Consider the following 21477-nt stretch of genomic DNA (forward strand, 5'->3'; position numbering starts at 1 on the left):
TAGATTCAGTGTCACTTTTAAAAATTTGTATTTTATTTATCACAATAGTATCCACAAACATTTGAAAGACAGCAAATAACATTTACATATGCAAGAATTAGTTTTACTCAGTCTATTCGCAACGTTAATTGCATGGTGGAGTCAGAGTTCCTTTGCTACACCATTTTTCCCAGGAAACAGAAACAATTGATCTGATTGTTAGTCTACATAAAGTCACTTGCTAGAAGGTCATCTGACTGAAGGCAACAGCCCTCCCCCTCCACAGAAGTAGCTCACACTGGAACGTAATTGCCAGAAGGTAGGATGAGATTATAACACCAAGAGCTACTTTCAATATAGGTAGAATCAGTGGTGGGATTTCAGGACTCTAAAATGCCTCCCCCAGCTCCTCCACCCAGCCTTCATTTGTCCGACATTCCAGCCCCAGAGATACCGTGTCCTATTATGCAACCATTAGAAACGCAAGGTTCCGAGGAGCTAGCATTAGAACCCATTGCGACACATGTAAGTCCCAGCGGGAAATAAAAATTTAGATTTATTCCTTCCAGCTGAGACGACTAGGGAGCAAGAAATTAAGGGTATGAAAGTTTTGACGAAGGAAGATAAAGAAATCAAACCATTCTCAAAGAAAAGTTGGGCCTGGGTTCTAGACTGACCAGTAGTAGCACGAAGGCCCTGTACACATGGGGCTTTGGGAGTTTGGTGAGCTGTTAAAACTTTCTAAGGCCAAGCTGGAACATTTCAGTGTTGCCCATGGAGCACCGTATTCACATCAATCTAGTTCGCCAATTCTTTAAGGTTTAAATTTCTTGATGTAAATAGGATCCTTGTGTTAGAGCACGCAGATAGCTAGATGTGAGCAGAGAAAGGGGGACTCAGGCCAAATGACAGGAATTGTGCAAAAAGGAGGGGCATGGGCCAAATGCAGGAAACCATACATCATGCAAACAACAGGGGTCCTTGGGCAGACAGAGAAAAGCAGGTACCTCTGGGCTGATAAGCGATCACACATTTTGGGGTGACAAGCGCCCTGGAGACCAACAAAGAAATGTGGGAAAAGGCAGGACTCTCCAGTATCTGAATGTAACCTTTTGCCCATTATGTCCTCATTACAATAAAATTAGCCTTGCAAATTAGAAGTACCCATCATACACTGATGTCATGACACTTCCAATCCAGACTCAATAAGGACAAAAATCCCTCCCCCCTTTGGGAAAGTGGAGCTGGGATGAAAATCAGGGAACAGGACCCCAAACTCCTTCCTCCCCAATGACTATTCTTCCCATTCATTTTTGCACCCTATGTAACCAACTTGCCAAAGAAACTCAGGGCAGCTGCTCACCTGAGCCTGCTAGCTCTCCCCTTGAGAGAGTACTGTCTATCCTTTAATAAATCCCCACTTTACTTTCTCAACCTCCATGTCTTGCCTCTGAATTCTTTCTGTGATGAGACAAGAACCTAGTTACCAGCAATACTTGCAACCACTCCTGAAGAATAGTGATAGTGACCCGGGGTCTGCTGGTAAATGTTCAACCACTTTGCTGACTTCCAGTATTCATCAATTTCCATGGGGTCAGTTTCAATCCCATCATGTCCAGTTTCAAGCTACCAACATGACATCATCAAGCTTGGAGATGGAAAGAGATGTTCACCGTTATACAGTATTTCTACCATTTCTGATACAAGTGACACAGACAACTGCAGTGGGCTAGACCAAAGTAAAATGCAGTAAAGTAATTAGGAGTTTCGAGTTTTGATTACCTTTGTTTTTTAACATAATCTATTTGATTGTGTCTGTTATTTAATTTTTAATAATGACTGTGTTTAATTCCTGGGACAAAAGTCATTAAGAAAGGACGGCTTCAAGAAAGAGAAAGAAAAATAATCATATGATATCACTTATATGTGGAATCTAAAAAAAAAAAAAGAATGTATGTATATTCATGTATGACTAAAGAATTGTGCTGTACACTAGAAATTGACACAACATTGTAAATGGACTACACCTCAATAAAAATTTAATTAATTAAAAAAAAGACATTAATGAATTCATGTACAAAACAGAAACAGACTCGCAGACATAGTAAACAATATTATGGTTACCGGAGGAAAGAGGGTGGGGAGTGATAAATATGGGAGTTTTGAGATTTGCAAATGTTAACCACTATATATAAAAATAGATTTAAAAAAATAAATTTCTTCTGTATAGCACAGGGAACCATATTTAATATCTTGTAATAACCTTTAATGAAAAAGAATATAAAACAAATATATGTATGTATATGCATGACTGAGACATTGTGCTGTACACCAGAAATTGACACATTGTAACTGACTATACTTTAGTTAAAAAAAAAAGAAAAGATGGTTCAATAATAGCAAATACACCCTCAAACTCCTTTTCCCAGTGCCGGCCTTCCCATTGCTGAGATTAGGACAAAGACTTTCCTGATTGGAAATTCCACCAGCAGATTGTCAAGATCAGCATTTCTCTAATGTTCCTGTGCATGTAAATCATCCAGGGGTCCTGTTAAAATGCAGATTTGTATTCAGCAGGTCTGGGGTGGGGCCCTAGATTCTGCATTTCCAAAAACCCCAGGAGATGCCAATGTGGTTCCAGAGATCACACCTTGAGTAGTAAGGGACTGCACTCAAGCTTATTAAGAATGTCACGCCTGTGTGATGCTATGATGGGTGGGGGGATTACTGTGGAGGAACAAAGCATGTTATTTTTTCCCCAAACTGGTCAGTCAGAGATCCCACTCCTTCGGGAACACTGTGACAAACAGGCAGTAGACTGCTGTAGGCTGCTGGTTATTTTTTAAATTTTAGGAGGAATCATGCAGAGATGAGAGGAGCAGGAGGGAGTCTCTCAGGACAATCTGAGTGGATTTGTGTGCTGATTATTTTAGAAGGAAGAAGCTGAAGGAAAGTGTCTGCATATCAGAAGGAGGTAATTGCCTCCCATTTAGTTCTTCAGTTTTTCACAAAGTTTGCAAGGAGGGTAAGTAATTAGTCCCTTGAGAGGTAGAGGAAAGAAAGTTCTCAGGATTGAAAAAAATGTTTTCCCAGCTGGCCTGTACTGCAAAATCAAAAGTATCTGCCCACTTTTTTGGAGAGGCCCATAAATGGAAGCATGCTTTGTGGTAGTTATTTTTAAAGAAAGAAGTTAACTGGAGATCAAGCTTCCTGGTAATAACAAGAGACTCTTACCTCTATGCCATGCACTCTGGGATGCCTGTGCCTCCCACCACCCCTTCTTCACAGCCTGGGGTTAGTGGGGTGTCCACACTGAGCACACTGCAAATGAGGACCAGGGCCCGTCTAGGTATCATTCTGTGAATGGAGGTAGCTGCAGAAGCAAGAGGAAATTTGCATCTACTTGTCTTGCAAAATTAATCAATTGATCTAAGAAAGAAATGGAAAATTTTATTTGAGCCAAATTTGAGGATTATAACCCTCAGGAAGAGCATCTCAGAAAGCTCCCAGAACTGTTCCATCCATTAGAAGTCAAGGCGCAGTCATACAAGCTTTTTGAGACCGACAGCTGTACAGTGAATAACGTTATTATTGGACAGTTTACACAATCCAGATTTAAGCGTCATTGTGACCCCTTACAAGGTCAAGAAGGAGTATTCTCTTTTAAGGAGTTGTCTAGTTGGTGCTGGGGGAATGTCACTATGGCCGAGCAGGTGTTCCTGCGGACTGGGGAGGTCTGATTGATGTATAATGCAGATACACAGTGCACAGTGCAGGGAGAGGAGGTCAAAGGGCGGAGAAGAATTTTATGTTTAAATTTTTCCTGCCTTGCCATAAGATACAAATTTTATTTCATATACTCTTTGTCCCGTTTTGCTAATGCCAGCCCATTCCAGATTCAATCCTGGTGTGAGAAGTCAGACACGAGAGCTATTCCTCCTCGCACCAGCTTCCCATGACTTCCTAAACCGTCCCCAGATTTCCGACCAATGCCTTCCCTCATCTGACCTTCTAGCCCAGGACCCACGACACTCATCCAGCTCCATTTCCTCCTCATCTGGCTTCTGCCACTTTTGCCTTATCATGCAGCCAATGGTAATGTCCTGGCCAGGCTGCTTCCAGGAAATTCAGTCTCAGAGGGCTCTCCCTCGGGACCACGGATCCAAGGTTCTGTGGGAGAAGAGAAGGGCTGGCTTGGGAGAAGGGGCAGGCGGCAAGTCTGAGAGCAGGGATCCAGCTTTCCCCTCTTTCCTGAGCACAAAGGAAGGACTGAAAACAAAAAGGTGGGGAGTGAGGGTACATTTCAGTGGTAGAGTGTGTGCTCAGCAAGCACAAGGTCCTGGGTTCAATGCCTCCATTAAAAAAACTAAAATTAAAAATGAATAAATAAATAAATAAACTTAATTACCACCACCCCCCCCCGAAAAGAATAAAAGTCACGCCCTTCTTTCTAGGCACAGGGCCCTCCCGACCTCTCTGGGTAAGGGGAAGGAGAAAGCGGCCCCCAGAGAGTCATTCCTGTTTAGAGGCAAGAGCTTTGGGGGCCAGAAGAGAGACTGCGGGCAGCCTGGGTGTGAGTCGTGTTCCTCCTCCAGGGACGGCCCAGAAGGGAGTCCCAGTGGGCGGCACGTAGATTTCTCTGTTGTGGGGGTGCCAGGCCTCTCTGGTCTCTCAGAGAACCTCCCACTTTCAAACCGCATCCTAGACCCTGAAGCCAGTTCCTGGGAGGGGACCACACCCCAAAACAAGGCTGCACGCAAAGAAACATAAAGGGATGTGAACAAAACCATAGGGTGGGACTAGAGAAGAGAGAGTTTAATAGCATATTTTCATTATAATTGGTACAGTCACTGAGTTCTTACTACGTAGCAGATTCTGTACTAAGAGCTTTGTTTGGATTCTTTCAATTGACATTTTGACCCTGTTTTCACCCCCCAGCTCCCTAGAAACCATTCATTCCTTAATGGTCGTAGGCTCACAGACTCTTGCCTTTGAGACATTCAGACAATGTGAGCTCCTTAACCGTCTGCAGAGAGTGAGCAGAGACTTGAGTAGGGGTGAGGGAGCAGGAGGGACCAAAAGAGATTGGGAAGCCCCAGCCTGGGCCCCTGGGTGCCACCTGCAGTGGGAGGTCCTCATTCCTTGTCACTTGGCAGGTGCTCCACGGGCTGCTGGGTCTCTGAGGAGGATCCTTGTAGACATACCCTCAATGACTTCCTTGACCTTCTCATTCCGGAAGGTGAGGATGAAGGGGTTGAGGAATGGGGTCACCACTGCAGTCATCAGGGCCACCACCTTGTTGAGCTGTGTGGAGTGGCCCTTGCCTGGCCTCACGTAGATGAAGATGGTGCTGCCGTAGCCCAGAACCACCACCGTGAGGTGGGAGGCGCAGGTGGAGAAGGCCTTCTGGCGCCCAGAGGAGGAGGGGATGTGCAGCACTGCGGCCACGATGAGGACGTAGGACACCACGATGAGCAGCATGGTGGCCAGCACGAAGAGCAAGGACAGGAAGAAGTCCATGCGCTCGATGTGGTGGGTGTCAGAGCAGGAAAGCTTGAGAAGCGGGGCAGAGTCACAAAAGTAGTGGTCAATGACATTAGGGCCACAGAACCAGAGCTGGGTTTTCTGCAGGGTTGGGGAGATGATGGAAAGGAAGCCAACCACCCAGCAGACCAGCACCAGCTTCACACAGACGGGGCCGCTCATGATGGTTGCGTAGTGCAGAGGGCGGCAGATGGCCACGTAGCGATCGAAGGCCATGACTGTGAGGATCAGGAAGTTGATGGAGCCCAGGGAGAAGTAAAAAAAGGACTGGGTCAGGCACTCAGCCAGGGTCATGGTCTTGTGAGAGGACAGCAGGTCTGCCAGCATCCTAGGAACCACCGTGGAAGTGACCAGCATCTCCATGAGGGAGGAGTTGCAGAGGAAGAAGTACATGGGTGAGTGGAGGCGGGAGTCTAGACATGTGAGGGTGATAATGGCCAGGTTCCCTAGAACTGTCAGCACGTATATCAACAGGATGAAAGCAAACAGGAGGATCTGGAACTCATGCAGATGAGAAAACCCCAGAAGCACAAATTCCTGGACGACGCTGACGTTACTCATTGCACCTGACGCCAGCTCTGTGTACTACCTGTGAGAAGCCGGGAAATCTTAGTGGGAAATCGCCATCAGCCTCTCTCCTGACCCTGCTCCCGGATGGCTGGCCTGGGGCCCCAGACACAGTGGCCTGTGCGCTGGGTCAGTCTCAATGTCCAGGAGATACGTTCTCAACAGCTAGAAGTTCTGATGGGGAAAGGAACTAACTGGTTCTGACGGACAGATGTTGAAATTGGCCACCTCCACATTATCATCACCCCTAAACTTACTCTTGTCTTCTACTCATTCATTATTTCATCGAACACATTTGTTAAACTCCAGCTCCGTGTAAGGCATTTGGCTGGGTCTGGTACACCCTAACCACCAGACGTCATGACACCTGCTGTTGGAAGAGTTCTTTCCAGGTCTCGGGATCTGGGTTAGGAACCTTGCATATTACTTCTTTTCATCCTCTGTGCTTTCCTCAAAGAAAAGCTCTAACTTGGGTCTCAAATGTTACTGCGGAACCAGTCAGAGGTCCAGCCTTGAGTGCTCCCTCTCTCATGGGGAATGCACGTCGGTCAGGCTTCCAGGAGGCTGCCGCTCCTCTGCCTACCACTTCCCCAACTACGATCTCACCCTACCCGGCCCCATACTGATGTGTGTCACATTCCGTGGGTGTTATACATGCATGAATAAGAATGAGGAATTCAAACTATGGGCCTATTTTAAGTTTTATTCACCATCACTACCACCCAGAGAGCAACGTCTTTCTTATCCAACAGGTTTCCATGACATTGCATCCTAAGATTTTACATTCTTAAACACGCGAAGTCCTGGAGTCAGAGGTGAAAGAGTGAGTTCAGGGGTGACCTTGGAGTCAGGAACACGCCATTCAGCGCAGCAGGCTTCACTCCACCTCACACTGGCCGGCATCGTTTTCAAATTGGCCTCCAGCACCAACCCCACTGTTCCATCCTCACCCCAACGCATCTTGCCTTCCTCCTCCCAACCTCCCTCCTCTCTCCTGGACTTTTCAGCCTTAGACCTTCCTCTCCCTGTTTAGGGTCTTGCCTCGCCTCTCAGCTTTGATGACCAGTGCCCCCTCTTTGTCCATGACGCATGCCTGTGACTCCACGCTGACTCGCGACTCTGAGCCATAGCTCCCCAGACCCCAACCCGGCACAAGCCCCCTGGAGTGTGTTTCAGGACCTGCCGTCCTTGTTGAGTAACTTTACATTCCAAGTTTTCATTTACAAAACTGATTGTTTAATACAAGCCAAATTAACATACGTGAAGTTCAAGTTGAATGTAGAATCAAATTTTCCCTACATCAGGGTCTTCTGTAGACCAGATTTTCCCCAGTCGCAGCCTCTGTGGCAGCCCTTGCTACAGAACAGATCCTCTCTCATAGACCCAGAAGTTCCGCATCCCTGTGACCTAGGCAAACTCAACTTCAGTCAGGAGACAAAGCAGGACCCCATCAAATCAGGCCAAGCGTAGTCTCAGCCACTACAAGGCAGACTGTCAAGGCCTTGGCTGGCCACTTCAGTATGGATCAGGCCACACACACTGTCTGCAGTCTGGGGTCCCCGGTGTATCCTCAGCTTCGCTTACTCATTCCTGATGAGGATTCTCACTGGTTAGAGCTTCTGTTCATCTCTAGCCAAATCCTTTGGGCTGCAGGTTTTGTAGGACAGATTTCTCTGTTAATGTCAAATAGCAGATACAATAATCTGCTGGCTCCATATGATAACCCTCTGGAATCTTGGAGCCCATCTGAAGGCCTCCTCCTTGTTATATACACCTTTCTCTCTCTCCACAGCACCTTCCCAGTTCTCCTGTGAATTACACCTGTGTGTTTTGACTTCTGAAGCAGCTTCCTACCTCAGAAAATGACGTTAAAAAAATAATACTGGGAGTGCAGAGGAGAGTAACTGTACCACCACCACGGTTTTTGTAGCAACGATCTTGTGATCATCAATGTCCTGGGACATGTCAGGCTTCTCAAGTGAACGGGAAAAGTTGGGATGAAGAATGGGACAGAGGGGTGGGCACAGTAACTACCTGAATATCCCTTTGTGGTTCACAGGCCTTTGCAAGGTGGGGGAGGCGGGTGACAGGAAGGACACAGCCCACTGTGCAAGCAGACCGGCTGGTAGCCAGAAATGGAGTCAAAGAATGATGGAGGAGGACAACAGTGCCAGGCAGAGAAAGGGCTACGCAGGCTGGAAGACAGGACAGAGACACACCAGGAAGGAATCTAGGCTGAGCTTCCCCTGACCCCAGGACTCAATGGAAGGAGCAGAAGGAGTGGGTAGCGCAGAAGACCCTTGGCTTCCCCCGAAGCGGGAGAGCAAGGTGAGAACAAGGCAGGGAGTGGCATCTTGTCACGATGAGCATCGCTGCTGCGCCCAAAATCAGCAACAGCACAGGGAGCAAAAGGACACGGGCAACTCGAATCCTTCAGCCACTTACTCGTTTATCCACTCAGACAGCCAGGACTGCATGACTGACTGCCCTGGATATTACCAGCTCCCTAGGAACAGTGCTGGACAAAATGGTCCCAAACCTTAAAGGCAAGCTGGGCAGACAGTAAATAAGTTTAAAATGACAAACTATGGCAAGTGCTGCCAAGGCAATGAAAGGAGCAGGACAGGGCCTGAGGGGAAGGCAGGGGACTCACCAGTGCTGCACACGTCCGGATGCAGCATTCCGCGGCGGTGGCCAGCACCCAGCGGACAACAGGGCAAGTGCAGTGGGTGAATGGAACAAAGAGGTCCTTCCCACACTCCCTGCAGGCACAGTTCCCACACCCGGGACCCCTGGGGCAGTCCGCAGTAAACAGAAACAATGTAACACAAGGATGGAGACACCTCGCCCTGCCCGGGCCTCTTTCTCTGTATCGCCTTCCTCCTGTATCCAGGCACCCCTGGTGGAAGACCTGAAACCAAAACACACGCAGGAAGGTGGCAGCCTGCAGCTCTCCTCGGTGCTGACATGGCACTGAGCAGGCTTGAACAGAAGCACGACAGTGGCTCCTAAGAAGCATCTGCCTCCACTGGGGACTTGGGCACATCCTAGCATCATCCTCAGTTTGGGAGATTCTAAGCTCCAGGGAGCAGGCAGGCATCTGCGAGGCCACAGGGATCACCTTGGGAGCTGTGACTCTGCTGTCTGCTGTGGGCACAGAGCAGCCCTACAGCCCCGGGATCTGGGCTCTGGGGTGAGGAGAAGACGAAGTGGGGGCAAAGAACTGGGCATCAGCTGCTTCAGACACAGACAATTCAAGAGCAAAGACGATGAGCTAAGACTCTCCCTGCCTCTGGTCAGCCCTCTGTCATAGACCCAGGAGTCCCGCACCCCTTTCTTTCAACCCCAAAGAGCAGAAAACAACTGATCTTTGATTTGTGACTTTTGTAGACATGACCTTGGCCACACTCTACACTGACATACCTCATTCACCTTTCACATTGTCAAGGTCGTGTATCTGATCTATGAACATACCAAGTATTACTTATAGTATCCTCTGCCATCTAACAGTTCAGTTTTGTCTGTGCAATGATTTAAGTATTTTAATGGGAAAATAATACAAAGCAAACATGGAAAACTGAAAAGTGATGACACCTGTATTTTTTAAAAGTGTACGTTTCATAAATATAATCAAATAAAACAGAGTTAGGGATCATTAAACACTGTAAGAAAGAGACATTTTTAGCCTCAGTCCAAAGCTGGTTGATTCTATGTTCAAATATTAGAGAAGAGAACAAAATTAAATAACATTTTTGAAACCCTGGAATGCATTATCTAACCAGGGATAGATAGATCAGCTAGAAATAGTTTGAAAGTAGAAAGTGTCTTTTTTGGTAGAATTCATCAATAGAACTAGAAAGAGAAGACGACATCACACTCAGGATGTGCCGAGATGAACACAGGAAAGGCCAGAACCGTGTCTAATTGGATTCAGTGACTAAGCTAAGCTTACTCTTCATCCCCAGATCTCCTCAGATTCAGCTAAAGTCCTTTTCCATCTAAGCAACTTGTTAACTTCTACTACTTGGGCTAACTGCTGTGCAGACGGAGCCGAGCAAGAAGAAACAGGTGCCCAGGATTGCACCTTTTAAAAAGAACATCCCACCTACTCCTTAACTTGCCAAGTGTTAGAAATCAGAAGCAAAACTAAGGAGAAGCAGGAAGAGCACATTTCTCTGAGACCATGCAACCAAGGGGGAGTCTAATCACATTTTGTGAAAGGAAATGTGTAGACATGATGGCTGTTGAGGCCATGATGGTGCAGAGTGAAGGCAAGATCATGAGTCATGCCCATGGGAAGGCTTCTCAGTGCTTGCAACCCTCCAACCAAAGGTTGTAGACCAACCTCAGCCCCACCCTCAGAAGTGGGGATAACAACTGAAAAGTCATTTAGGGACGTACTGCTCCATTTCATCACAAAAACAGAGTACGTTTTCAATCCTGATATGTAGCTTGCACTGACCTGACTTTCTTTCTCCAACATTCCTCAATTACGTCCCTGTTGATACCCTTCTCTTATTCTAGGATTCTCTGGACTTCCCTGGAAAAACCAAAAAGGAACCTCCTGTTTTTCCATTATTAGGTCTTTTACACCTACCTGGAAGATACAGTATGGCTACCCCTAGGTATCACATTCCACGCACATACAGTGAAGCAGCTCTGAGTAGTAGGTAATAATGAAATTGTTGACTCGTCACTAGGAATCACACTTTGGAGCCCACTGCTGGTTATTAGAATTCTTTTCAGGGCTTCTCATTCTTGCTTTTCTTCTTCATTCTCCATCCTCGATTCAAAACTCTTTGCTTTTCATTTGGTTTCTCTTCTCTTGGCCCCCAATCACCCTTTTTGCTCTTTAACTTCCCATCATCATCCAAAGGTCTGGTTTACAGAGCATATTCCCCATAGATCTGTGAGGTAAATATCACAAGCTTGGCAAATGTATATTTGCATAATGAATTTACATAAAAATTTAAGGGGAAAAAAAAAAAACAGTACATCTATCTCAAAGATTGCTTCCAGGATACAGTCCCATGAACATATGTCTAAGCTCGAGAAGAAGGGCTCTGAAGGCAGAATTTAAGGCAAATACAAGTCATGCTTTTGTGAGATATGTGTCACTCTCTTTTTCTAGACTTCTTTTCCCTAGTCTCTGGGAAAAATAAGTGTTTCACGCCAGGGCTGCAAATACCTCATTAAATTCATGTGAAATATGGGAACGGGAACAACCATCACCACTTTAACATAAAGTGTAACAAAAATGGAGAGGGATTCTGAACCCCCAAATCTTTTATAAGCAGTTTTGTAACATATTTTACATGTATCTAGAAGCTTGAGTAACATCTAAGACTACAGAAATGGTAATAGAGAGAGGTGGAGAAACTGGAGGAGTGGGGACTATTTAAAGAAACTGGATTTCAAAAAACCCCACAAAGAACACTAGAAGAACTGAATAAAGTAGAAAAGCTGTGACAATCATCCTGTAAGAAAAATACTGAAGGTGGGATGAGAGAAGAAATGGAGAAACACCACCACAGAGATTCTGCTGTGTGCTGACTAAGGTAGGACACTTGGCAAACAGAACAAAAGCAACCGTTCTCAGTGCCCAGATTCTGAAGAGATACTGCTCAGAAGTCCAAGGAAAAGTATGCGGGCAGAGCTCATAGATGGATTTGCAGTTCCAGCAGGAAAAAGGTATTTTTCTCATAGACCTGAGAGAAGGAGGAGAAGACTAGACAAGGAGAGTGAAAGCAGCAGAGAAGAGAAATAACATCAGTAGGTAAATGAGCTTTTCCCGAGTGTGAGAGTGAGAGATGTCCGAACCGAAGAAAAAATAATGAAAAATATAGTATTTGTATGTACACGTAGAACTGAATCACTTTGCTGTACACCTGAAATTAACATTGTAAATCAACTACACTACAATAAAAAATAAAATATTAAAAAAATAATAATAATGACTCCAAACCATGCTAAAAGGAGAATGAAATCAAGGAGTCCACCGGTGACTGTCTGCCTCCTCTTCAGGCTTTGACTTTGTAAAGATGAGGCACTAGTAATTGGTCTTGACTGCATGTAAACTCTGTCTACACTTTCCTTATGCTGCTTTGCCTGTGAGCAGATTCTGGCATAGGGGCTTGGTGGATGGTCAGATCAACCGTAAATAAGGGAAATGACAAAGTCGGGAATTGCAGGACACTGTTTTAGAAAAAGAACACCACCCTTCTGAGGTCTTCCCCCTTCCTATTGAATGGGCAACAGAAAAACATCCCACAACTGATGGGGTGAAAAATCTTCCTCGGAGAGAATCCTGAACTGAGAGCTGCTCAGGAAGAGTTTGGTCAATCTCTGGCCTCCTTGCAGGGGAATACTTGGTAGGTGGGTGAATGCGAAGCTGAGGGTAGTTATCAGATCCACTGAACTGCAACTCGCTTAATAAATAACGAGCTGTAACCTGCCTTCGCTGATCAAGCTCACTTTAATTGTTGCTGCAAAATCCTTGCATGTCCTTCAAGCATCACGTAGCCTAAACAATAAGATATTTGTCTGAGTTGTTTTCCAGGAACTTGGAGTCAGCTGTGTCCAGTTCAAGCTTAAGCCAGTTGAGACTGGCTGGAACCACTGACTCTCCAACTGGGTACGTGCGGGTGCTGGGCTTGGTGACTTTTTGACATCAGAGAGCCAAGACGCCACCATCAGAGCATGCTAACGCCTCCATTTTCTGAACACGCACCCCATGCCCGTAGCCTCGATGCAACTGCGCAGAGCGGTAATTATGAACCCAGGTCCTATGACTAGTTCCTGATTAAAACTAATGCCTGGGTCTCTGGTCTTGTTCCTTGTTCCTCTTTTGTACCCTTTTGTCCTAGCCCATACCTGTTTCAGCACACGTTTGCCTAAGCAGTAAGGAGCAGTGAGGGTCAGGGCCACAGCGTTCTGAGAAGCATCATTGTTAATGTACTATTCTGAGTAATCTTTCAGGGCAAGGTGGCCTTCACAGATTAAGTCGGGTGGGACCTCAGGTCATGGACCACCAGACCAAAAGCACATAACCGATATTAACAAATACCATGGAGGGGGAGGGGGAGTGACAGCTCAGTGGTGGAACCCATGCTTAGCGGCACGAGGTCCTGGGTTCATTCCCCTGTACCTCCATCATTCATTCATTCATTCATAAGACATATTTTTTAAAAAGAAATACTACAAGAAGATGATTAATCACCAGCTTCTTTGTTCTTCCCCTTTAAAACTCTGACCCAAAGACCAAAATGGAGTGGATGTGAGACCTGTCTCCCACTCCCTTGCTTGGCTTGGAGCCTTGCAATAAGACCCTTACTTTGCTGCAAACTGGGACTGTCAGAGTTTGGCTTTCTGTGCCGTGAGGACACAAGCCCTTTGCTCGATTTCCATTATCTCCATTTTTTCTTATTTCCAATCACCTTTCTCCACACTCCCCATGCCTCAGCTTTGTCCCATAAATATCATGAGCCCCTCACCTTCAGGAGGCAGATTTAAGATTTGTTTTCCCATCTCCTCACTTGGCTGCCTCCTGAATAAATCCTTTCTGTGCTGCAAACCTTGGTGTCTTAGCATTTGGCTTGCGTAGCATCCAGCAAACAAAACTGGTTCAGTAACAAGTGTCCTGGTTGAGCATTACCTTGGGAGTTTTGGAGGGCTGAGGGATGGAGGAGATGGGCCCGTAAATGGGTACGGTTTCTATGCTCTGACTCTCGTGGGACTAATTACTATTCCTTCTTGTGGACTTAGAACCTAGAATTGAGTGGAAGCGGTATCTCCTCCGAGATGGAACACACCTTTGTATATGCCCTCCTTCTAAAATAATAATCCTCCCCCAACGACCACCCTCCCATCTATGCCTCTGCGCACACATGCACATCTGATTCCATCTTCTCCCTGGGGCCCTGGATCTTTTACCTACAACGGTTGCTCTGAGCCCAAGGTTGAGACATCAGATGTCCTTCTGCCATGGTCCTCTAGGTAACCCTGAGTGCACAGCAGCAGAATCACCAGCTCAGAACTGATTTAGGTTTCCTATTAACCCTCAAGTCAAATTCACAAGCCTCACTCTGGCAGAAGCTCTGTTATAACTACGTCCTTACCACCCCCTGATCCATTAACATCCCTCATCCATGCTCCCATTCCTTATCACTAGCTGAACCTTCGTTCCTGTTCTGGCAAATCTATTTACCTTCTTTATTATGGCAGATCCACTCCTTTCTTGGAACTACTATGCAGTCGCCTCCTCCGCCTAGAAATTCTGCATCACGACATCCTCCCTCGCCTTACATCCAACCTCACACACAAAAAAAAGAAAAAAATTGCCAGTCTCTCTCCATTATCATAAAAATCCTAACTTGCTAATGCCATTTCATTTTGATCTTCCATTTAGCACTCAGGCACTCAGATTACACAAGCGTCAAACCCACTTTCCCATCTCATAGAGGTTGGGAGGAAAGAGGAAACTGCAATTAGCAGGAAATTATAAATTGATGAGAATTAATAAAGTGTACTGTTGTTCTTAGATAGCCAGAAAACTAAGACTACCCTATAATGAGAATAAAGTGCTCACTGAGAATTTTCTGCATCCCAAGCAATCCGCAGAACCTCCAGAAGAGGCAGGCCTCTGCCGCTCCATCACTAGCCCACGGCACTATTTCTGACGGAGTGGAGCATCCTTATGGCTCGTGTTACACTTCCTGACAGTGAAATTGCTGTGGAGGAGCTGTGCTTTCCCAAACGGATCCTAAACACTGATGAGGGCAAAATTATGTACGTCTGCCTGTAGCTTCCTGGCAAATCACTGAACATTTTTTTTTTAGGGAATGCACTTGGAAATAAATGGAAAGTTCAAGAATTTGAGGCAACAACAGCTTTGGCCAAGGAAATTTAGGCCCAAGTTATAAGGCTGTGACTGTGAACCACATTTATAAATGTCTGATAAACACAAAGAACCTGTTGACCTTCACCTCTTTCTAAAACACCCACCTCTCCTCACGTAGGAGCTGAAATCAAGAATTACCCAATAAGCATCTTTCCAATCACCCACTTTCTCTCTCCACAGAGGAGCGACGCGTAAACCATCGCCTCCCGTCTCCCCACCTTCTTCTGTCTCTTATGGTCCTTATTCGTTCTTCATCACACCGACGTCCAGGTTTTCTTCCACCCCAACTTCTGAGCTTAGACAGCACTCCCTGTCTCTCCCTCCTTTCTGTGTGTCCAAAACCACCCAAGTCAAGACCAAGGTGCGTAACAGTGGTGGTAGTTATTGTGTCTAACAAGGCAAAAGAAAAGCAATTTCTTTTAGAAATAATTTTATAACCAAGCAGGACCCTATGGAGCCTTCCTGGGACAGACCCCTCCCCCATACCCTCTGCTGCAGCTCCTCTCTGATGTACCCAGATAATAGCATCTCATGCATATTTCCTGAGTTTTTCGGATGCTAAAAACTAAATGGAAGAAATTAATCAGTTGATGGTCATGAGCACATGGCCCCCAGACCCTGTGGCACCGAGGAATCCATAGTGTTGACCACCCTGTCACCTCAATATCAACCAGTCAGAGGATTGTGCACGAGCTGATCCCACACCCTGTGACCGCTCTCCCTCACCTGGTCTCTAAGCGTGCCTTGCTGAAACCCATCAGGGAGTTTGGGGTTTTCCTGGGCATGAGTTGCCCTATCCTTCTTGCTTGGCCCTGCAACAGATCTTTCTTGCCTCCAGACTCCAACATTTTGGTTTATTTGGCCTCACTGTGCATTGGGCACAAGAACTTGTGTTCAGTAACAATTTGTGCTTTTTCTGAGCACCAGAAGATAGAAATAGAAACTGCCTCTTATCCATCTATCCAAAGAAAGTGACAGTTACCATTATGGAAAATCATAGGTTTTGAAACAAATCTGAAATGACAAGGAATCTGAGGAGTCCTCCCACAGCCTCTTACACATGTGTAGAAGAGCTCTGTAGAGAACCAGGAAAATTCCCATCTCTGTCCTCAATCTCTATTCATTCATCTATTGTGTCCAAACCTTTCAACATAGAACACTTTCTTCCTAGGTTCAGTTAACTGTTCTTTAGTTTTGTTTAATTACAAGTGCTGTATCAAAACCCAGAAGATGTTTTCAGTTCAGTTTTAAGCTAAATGCCTTAGGACATTTTTTGGAACCTTTACACCTTTCTCCTCTGGGAAGATGTGGTATAAAATTTTTTTTAATATATACTTTTCCAGCACACTTTTTCCTTTCATGAAGGCCTGCCTGCTTATTATTTCTCTTTCTTTGATAATTTACTTCATTCTTTTGCCATTTCACCTAGCCAGATAAGAACCAGTTAAGGTTGGTCTAGGAAAGCAACTTGGAAGATGTTACAATAATGAAGTGGAGTTGCCACAGCTCCTGCAGATTATAGGCTAAATTTCTCAGCAACATCCTCATCTTTCTTGCAGCTGTCTCTAAATAAAATGATGCATCTGCAGGAGTCACACCCTCAAGCTTCAACCTGCCTCACAAACCCCTGATGAACCTCTGTCCTTCAGGTACCTGGTTAGAAATTATGAACTGTGGAGTTAGACAAAGGTAGAACAGGACACGACCTGAATGGTCCAGCTCATTGACAGCAGGGCTAGAACTGTAAACTGTAGACCTGCATCTGTAAATTGAATATCCACAGTTCTGAGTCCTTAATGACAACGAAAGCAAGTCATTGGAGGGGAGTCTAGGTAGAAGTTAATGGAGTTGAGAAGATCAAGAGAGGCCACCACGTTGAATGGACACAGACACACATACACGTTACCAGGAATGATGGCATAACCGGAGGTGAGAAAGACAATTCCCAGCCAGATACCTAAGTCTTCAATGATGTCTGGGAGATCAGTAGGTTACAGGGAGGACTGATAGAGGGAAATACAATGAATGAAATTAGCCCTGAAGTAGCAGAGATAATCCAGGTCTAAAAGGCTCAGCTCAGACATCATCTTTTCCAAGAAGACTGCACTGACTCTCCCTCCACTTACTGTTCTAAATGAGTCCTTGAATGTTTCTGTGGCACTCTGCACAAATTTCTACTGAATTATATACCAAGTGGTGTCCATTAGCTTCCATCTCGTTTAGACTACGAGCTTTCCTGGTGAATGTACATAGAAGGGGAGGACTAAAACTTCGTTAAATCGAACTCTTCTACTACACTCTGTTGCCTCCATCTGGTGCGATTTATTTTCATGCCCTAGCCTATTCCAGATGTTCAAACAAATCAGATTTAACAAAGAGGATGTTGGATTGAGCATTACAAGCTGTTTATCACTATGAAAGTTAAAAAGGAAGAAGCTTGGGAGGCGGTTCAAATTCTGACTTTACAATTTGTGCAACTTTCTTTGAGCCTCCATTCCCTTCTCTGTAAAAGTGGAAATAATAAACATCTCACAAGCATGTTGTATAAATTAAAAGTAATTTGCCCTGTCATGTTGCCTAACAAGGTGAACGACATATAGTAGAATTCTCTCTCTGTCTCGCTGTGTTTCCGTCTCTCTCTCTGTCTCTCTCTGTCTCACACACACACACACACACACACTCTTCCCACACCCTGAATTTGGGCATGGTCATATGACTTGCTTGGACCAGCCACATATGAATAGAAACGTCATGAGTCAATCATGGTGTAAGCATTTAAGAGACTCCATGTTCTACTCCCCTACCACAGTGACTAAGGAAACGTAATTGTATTAAGGTGCACAAGAAAGGCACCTAGAATCTTGAGCCACATCCATGTAAAGACAGCTGTCCTGGGCTCTCAGTAGATTTTGCATAGTGAGAAACTTCTGGTGTGTTAATCCACTCATATCTGTATAATATTTGTTACTGTGGCATTGCCTAGCCTACATATCTAATATACCTATAAACTTTGCCTTCTCTGAAAGCTCTATACCCTTTGGGGAAAACAGTTCTGTGTTACTTCTTCAGCATGAATGCTAAAGGACAGCTATCAGAAAGACCCCTTGCTGGTAGCTATGGTGTTAGAATTGTATCTCTAAATATAATCTTATTTTTTCAAAACCCTCCAGAGATGCTAGCAGAAACAGGGCAGTATTATAGCATATTGTTCTACTATAATTTAGCCTTATTTTCTTATAAAAAAGAATGAGAACTGGTGCTAGCTCCCTGACCAAAAAAAAAAAAATCAACCTGGAAAACACTACAGAAGAACCAAATGGACATTTTTGGAAATCTACTATTTTAGAAATAAAAAATATATTTATTTTATTTCTAAATAAAATAATATTTATCTCTACTTATTTTTAACTAATAATATTGCTTAAATAATTTATTAATATTCATAGATATAATATTTATTTTATTAAAATTAATATCTTGCTTATTTAATTAACATTTATTTAACAATTAGTTTTTTAGACATTAAAAAATAAAGTAACCAAAATAAAAAGCAGAGTAGAGGGGACAGAAGAAAGACGTAGTGAACTAACTGGAAATTAGAACAATAAAGAAAATGGACAGGAAAAAAAATGAACAGAGCTGTGAGACACTGCTAAAGCAGTGCTGAGAAGAAACATTTACAGCACTAAAATCTACACAATAGAAAAAACAAAAAGTCCTAAATCAATCATCGAAGCACCCACCGCAAGAACCGAGAAAAAGAAAAGTAAAATAAACCCAAAACAAAAGAAGAAAGGAAATAATAAACCAAGTACATAAACAAATAAAATTGAAAACAGAAAAGCAATACAGAAAATCAATGAAACAAATATTTGGTTCTTTGAAAACATGAATAAAATTGATAATTTCCAACAATGTGGACCAAAAAAAGAGAAGACATAAATTACCAATATTAGGAATGAAAAAGGAGACATCACTATGGACACTGAATACATCACAAAGTTAATAAGAAAATACTAGGAAACTCTACATACATAAATTTGACAAGTTAAACAAAATAGACCATTTACTCAAAAAGCACAAACTAGCACAACTCACCCAATATGAACTAGGAGTGAATTCTGAACACCCAATTACCATAAAGGAAATTGAAGTCATAATTTTAAAACTCTCCAAAAAAGAATCTTCAGGCTCAGATGATTTAAGTGGGTAATTTTACCAACTACTTAGAGAAAATTAATACCAATTCTATACAACCTTGTTCAAAAATAGATGGAAAGGGTCCCAGTCTCAATGTATCCTATGAAGCTAATACTATCCTAATACCAAAACCAGATAAAGACAGCATACGAAAACTATACACCAATATTCTTCATGCATATATACTAAAAAAAATCCCTAACCAAAAAGCAAACAATTAAATTTAGCAGTATATAGAAAGAATGACACAATGACCAAGTGAGAATTATTCCAGTGATACAAAACAGATTCAATATTCAAAAATCAATGTAACCCACTATATTAACAGACAAAAGAAGAAAAATGACATGATCATATCAACCAGTGCAGAAAAAGTATTTGACAAATTCAACACTCACTTATAATAAAAACTCTCAGAAAATAGAAACAGAGGAGAAACGACCTCAATTTAATAAAATGCATCTGCGAAAAGTACGGACAGATAACATTATATTTAATGGCAAAAAAACTGAATGGTGTGTCCCTAAGATTGGGACCAAGGCAGAGGTGTCTGCTGTCATCACTCTTGTTCAACATAGTACCAGAAGTTCTAGCCAATACAAAATGTCAATAAAAGGTATTTATCAATACAATAAAAATAACCTTACTTGCAAATGATACGATTGTCTATGTACAAATCCCAAGAAATCTACCCCACCTAGAACTAAAAAGTGAGTTCAGCAAGTTTTCAAGATACAAGATAAATATACAAAAATTAATTATATTTTACATGTTAACAGTGAACATATAGATACTGAAATGTAAAATATCATATGCACGCTTTCTTAAAATTAAAATGCAGAGATGTATGCTGAAAACTACACAGTACTGGTGACAAGAATCAGAAGAGCTAAAAACAAGCAGAAAGACATGAATTTGAGTGGATTCGAAGTCTCAACATAGTAAAGATGTTGTTTCTTCCCCAATTGATATACAGATTTAACACAACTCCTATCAAACTTTCAGTGAGACTTTTTTTATAGATATCAACAAGATTATTTTAAAATTTACATGGAAAGGAAAAAGAAAAGCTCAAACAATTTTGGAAAAGAATAAAGTGGGAGGAGTTGTTCTACCCAATTTCAAGACTTATTATATAGTTACAATAATCATTAGCATTCAGGTAGACAAATAGATCAAGGGAACAGAAGAGATAACCCACAGACAGATCCACACAAATGTGTCCAACTAATTTTTCACAAAGGTACAAAAGTAATTTAATGAAGGAAAGATAGCTTTTTCAACCAATGGTGCTGGAGCAATTGCACATTATTAGATTAAAGCACACACACCCAAAAAGCCCTGACCTGTGTCCCACATCTTATACAAAAACTCACTCAAAATGCATCATAGACTTAAATGTAAAATAGAAAACTATAAAATTTGTAAAAAGAAAAGCGTAAGAGAAAATCTTTAGAAGCTAGGGCTAAGCAAAAAGAGGCCTCAAACTTGATACTACAAGCAAAATCCATAAAGAGAAAAATGGATAAATTGGACTTCATCAAAATCTAAAACTTTTACTCAGCAAAAGACTGTTAAGCAGATGAAAAGTCAAGTTACAGGCTAGAAAAAAATATTTGCAAGCTACATACCTCCCACAAAAAAGGCTATAATCTAGAATATAGAGAGAACTCTCAAAACCCAACATTAGAAATACAAACAATCCAATCAGAAAATTGGCAAAAGACATGAAGGGGCATTGGATCAAAGAGGATATAGATACAGATAGGAAAAAACACACATGAAAGATGTTCAACAAATTAGTTATTGCAAAAACAAAATCACAATAAGATATAACCCATCAGATAGATTTACCTATCAGAATGCCTAAAATAAGAATAATGACAACACTCAGTGCTGGCGAGGATGTGGTGAAACTGGATCACTCATATACCGCTGGTGGGAAGGCATAGCCATTGTTGAGGAAAATAAGGGTTACAGCACAAGGTCTCAACCCTACAACATAAGGACTGAACAAACACAAGCACTGTGGTACCATAACAGGAGATGGGATAACTGAGTTGACTCCTAAGTGACTAACGGACAGGATACACTGGGCAAAGGGATGATTCACCACTTGTCAGACGAAGCAAGATTTCATCACAGCTACTCAGAACAATGTACAATTTAAAACTTATGAGTTATTTATTCCTGGAATTTTCCATTTAATATTTTGCACCAACATGTTAACCACGTAGACCGTGGGTAACAAATCATGGGCAGCAAAACTGTGAATAAGGGTCGGGGGT

General features: G+C 43.2%; 2 protein-coding genes across 2 annotated transcripts in view; both read right to left on the minus strand.

Annotated features, from left to right (window-relative positions):
• Positions 1-21477, minus strand: part of KEL (Kell metallo-endopeptidase (Kell blood group)) — a 167016-nt gene that overhangs the window by 68331 nt on the left and 77208 nt on the right. The window lies entirely within an intron of this gene.
• Positions 5125-6437, minus strand: LOC106729701 (olfactory receptor 6V1). Its single transcript, XM_014559842.2, has one exon. The coding sequence runs from the start codon at positions 6082-6084 to the stop codon at positions 5125-5127; it is 960 nt and encodes a 319-aa protein (XP_014415328.2). The 5' UTR covers positions 6085-6437.

This window comes from Camelus ferus, chromosome 7 (assembly GCF_009834535.1).
Source record: "Camelus ferus isolate YT-003-E chromosome 7, BCGSAC_Cfer_1.0, whole genome shotgun sequence".
Classification (NCBI taxonomy): Eukaryota; Metazoa; Chordata; class Mammalia; order Artiodactyla; family Camelidae; genus Camelus; species Camelus ferus.